Source organism: Sinocyclocheilus rhinocerous, unplaced genomic scaffold (assembly GCF_001515625.1).
Source record: "Sinocyclocheilus rhinocerous isolate Xijiao unplaced genomic scaffold, SAMN03320098_v1.1 C36433394, whole genome shotgun sequence".
Taxonomy (NCBI): domain Eukaryota; kingdom Metazoa; phylum Chordata; class Actinopteri; order Cypriniformes; family Cyprinidae; genus Sinocyclocheilus; species Sinocyclocheilus rhinocerous.
In genome coordinates this window covers 1-1,127 of record NW_015781187.1, presented here as the reverse complement: position 1 = coordinate 1,127, position 1,127 = coordinate 1, and the positions used below count along the sequence as shown (strand labels likewise).

Sequence of the window (1,127 nt, the reverse complement as noted above, 5' to 3'; positions counted from 1 at the left end):
ATGTGTGTGTGTGTGTGTGTGTGTGTGTGTGATATGTGTGTGTGTGTTCAGACTCCTGCAGGCCAGAAGAGCTCGTGATCAGTGTCGTTCTGATATGAGGGATCTACAGCAGCAGCTGTCTGACATCCATGATGAGTTAGACAGCGCTAAGAGCTGCAAGGCCGGAGAGAGAGACAGGCTGCAGCAGGTACGACCTCTGACCCCTTTATTTTCATGGAATGATTTGTGTGAGGTGAGAATCTCTCCGTCCGTCTCTCAGGATCTGTCTCAGTTGCATGGGGAGTTCGAGGCCCTGCAGCAGGTGCAGGAGGAGCAGGAGGAGGCGCTACACCGGAGGGACAGGGAGCTGAAAGCCCTGCGGGGGGCGCTAGAGGAGGAGATCTCAGCTCACGCCAGAGATGTGGAGGCGCTGCAGGAGGAGCACCAGCAGGAGATCCACAGACTCCTGGAAGCCACACAGGAGGCCAAAGAGGCACGTTTCTATATTGTGTTTCATTTCAGTTCACTTTTATTTCATGTACAGTCTATTGTATGTAGCTCTATAGAATTAAAGCTGACTTTATGCCCCTCCGTCCTCTTCCTCTGCTCCAGAGTGTGGCTCTGCTGGGTCAGAAGGTTCTGGAGGTGGCTGCAGAGAAAGGAGCCGGTCAGACGCTGATCTCAGAGCTGAAGCAGACTAAAGCAGAGCTCCAGCAGAAGATCTGCACTCTGGAGGAGCAGATCTCCTCCCTCCACCATCTCATCCAGCAGAAGCAAGAGCATGAGAAGCTCCTGACAGCACGTGTGGAGCAGCTGACGGTGAGAATCAGCAACCTGTTAAAGCTGCAGTATGAACAGTACCAGTTTCAGTACCAGTTTTTTTCTTGATGTTCAGATGGAGAAACAGAATCTGGAGGAGGAGCTGCAGGAGGTCAGACAGCAGGAGGAGGACATGTGTGGAGCCAACCGAGCCCTGATGAGACACCTGGAGGACACACAGGTAACCTGTCTGTCCGTCCGTCCGTCTGTCCATCCGTCTGTCTCTCCGTCAGTCTATTAATCTGTCTATCTGTCTGTCCGTCCGTCTGTCTGTCTGTCTGTCTGTCTTTCCGTCTGTCTGCCCGTCCGTCCGTCCGTCCATCTGTCTG

At 53.3% G+C, this 1,127-nt stretch overlaps 1 protein-coding gene across 1 annotated transcript; it reads left to right on the top strand.

Moving 5' to 3' along the window:
* Window positions 1–57: 57 nt before the first annotated feature.
* On the top strand, window positions 58–1,002 carry LOC107736030 (cingulin-like protein 1; the record flags this gene model as incomplete). Its single annotated transcript, XM_016547546.1, has 4 exons — window positions 58–187; window positions 260–472; window positions 592–798; window positions 875–1,002. Coding segments are annotated over exons 1-4 (641 nt in total), but the record flags the coding sequence as incomplete, so codon positions are not given.
* Between the last annotated feature and the right edge of the window lie 125 nt (window positions 1,003–1,127).